The sequence below is a fragment of the Triticum dicoccoides genome, chromosome 3A (genome assembly GCF_002162155.2).
Source record: "Triticum dicoccoides isolate Atlit2015 ecotype Zavitan chromosome 3A, WEW_v2.0, whole genome shotgun sequence".
Taxonomy (NCBI): domain Eukaryota; kingdom Viridiplantae; phylum Streptophyta; class Magnoliopsida; order Poales; family Poaceae; genus Triticum; species Triticum dicoccoides.
The window spans coordinates 626,835,960-626,837,944 of record NC_041384.1 but is presented as its reverse complement, the minus strand read 5'-3'; the positions used below and the strand labels follow the sequence as shown (position 1 = coordinate 626,837,944).

The 1,985-nt window shown below is 37.6% G+C and overlaps 1 protein-coding gene across 1 annotated transcript in view; it reads left to right on the top strand.

Annotated features, from left to right (window-relative positions):
• The first annotated feature begins 577 nt into the window (after positions 1 to 577).
• The window catches only part of LOC119272367, a 4,547-nt gene continuing 3,139 nt past the window's right edge, over positions 578 to 1,985 (top strand). Inside the window, exon 1 of the mRNA XM_037553870.1 lies at positions 578 to 800. Within this exon, the coding sequence (XP_037409767.1) occupies positions 618 to 800 (183 nt within the window). The 5' untranslated portion in view covers positions 578 to 617. The remainder of the gene's footprint in view (positions 801 to 1,985) is intronic.

Here is a 1,985-nt window from a genome sequence, read left to right as displayed (position 1 = left end):
TCAAAATGTCTAGCAAGTCTCGACCGATTGAAGTCAGTGATCGATCAACAAAACAGGTGCACCGAAGCTAATGGCCTTAATAGATGCGGCCCAGTCAGTTGGCTAGCGGCTCATCTCTTGGACAACAGATTGCTCAAAAAAAAAAATCTCTTGGACAACATATTTATAACCTTGCTATAATCTTTTATATAAAATGCAAACTAATACTCCCTCCATCATGAATTAGTTATCTAATATTTGTTTAGATATGGATGTATCTAGACACGTTTTAGTGTTCGGTACATCTGTATCTAGACAAATTTTAGACAACTACTTTGGGACGGAGGGAGTATATGCCAGCTGTAAATCTAAGGACGAAAATAAGTATATAGATAGGAAATTTATATCTCGAGATCTCGAATCTATACAAAATAGAAAATAATAAATAAATTATTTGCCAACCACAAATGGTTACCAGCCACCACCTACCATCCGACGCAAAATAATAAATTATTTCTAGAATGTGTAGTATTGGTGAGTCTATATATATGTGCCTTTCTAAAAACGAAATCATGCAAAAGCTTGGCTTTAGAAATTTCCTCACAATACTTTTCGTTGAGCGCAATACCTGTTGCAAAATGCATCAGGCTATGCGCCTTCCACAGTTTATGGTATTCTTGTTTGTTTGGTCATCCCAAGTCGGTGCAATATCGTCGTCGCATGGCGCATATGATGAGAATACGAATCAAATGAGGCAACAATCACCCTGGAATAGTAGCTGGCTACCCAGAAAAGCTACAACTAACAGTGGCGTCAACCATGTAAGTAAAAGGCTGTCTATGTTCATTGCTAGATTTGATGCATCACATGTATTTCCTCCGTTGCTAAATATAAGTTTTTCTAGACATTTTAAATGAACTGCAACATACAGATGTATGTAGATGTATTTTAAGTGTAGATTCACTCATATTGCTCCGTATGTAGTCATCTGTTAGAATATCTAGAAAGACTTATATTTGTGGACAGAGGAAGTACATGTGACCCAATTACTTATCACACAAGGGAAACTCTTCCAACCTTGTATTGACTTCATCAATCACATAATTTATTTTGATTTACAAACAAATGGGAAGCTGGTCTTTGCGTAATTTTATTTGTTTTGGTCGTATAGCTGATATTTTCTTTTTTGCGAAAGGCATTCTCTTTCATTTGCTACTCTTCCTGCTGTCCGTACAGGGTTGTTTGTTCTCCATTAAAACTACTATCTCTATCTCCGTAATTGGGTTGACCGGATCCTTTCGTTGGTCCCGGCGGCCCGATTCCAGAACACATGTATGCATGCACTAGTTTTACACATAACCACGTCTGATCCATTCCTTGTCTAATCAGATTAAAAAAAGGGTTAATAACGCCGCTGCAATCAGCACAAAGCAGAAAATGATTCTCAAATTTCACTGGATTCGCAAGGTACATCTAGAATGAGAAGCACTGCATATGGTCAGTAAGATGCAACACAAAATTCAAAACTAGGAAATAAGAGATGGCTGCCCCTAATTTTTTGCCCGCGGAGAAGGAATTTCTCACTGATTATGGAATATTTAATCGCCTTTCTTAATAATTAAGTGGGTGAACAAGCAAATGCTAAAATAAATTAAATTAAATGCTAAAAGTCTTTTTTCTTTCAAGAGTACGCGAAACGCGTGCCATGTTTTTATAGAAGGCAGAAGATAATTACAAAAGACTACTTCTCGCTGCGAACAATAAGTGTAGCATGAACTCCACGCACGAGCTTATCCAAAGACAAGCTACCTCAAATGCTACAACCACAACACAAAGGAACTTGCCCTAAACAGAACAACTAAGCCTAGTCGATCCCGAGAAAAGCCACTGCCTTGGACTCAAATAAATTAACTCAAATGCTAAAAATCTCCCCTAAAAAATTGCTAAAAATCTAACATTAGATTCTCAGGACTTTCGTGAACGTGCTCGCTGCCGTCGGATCTATT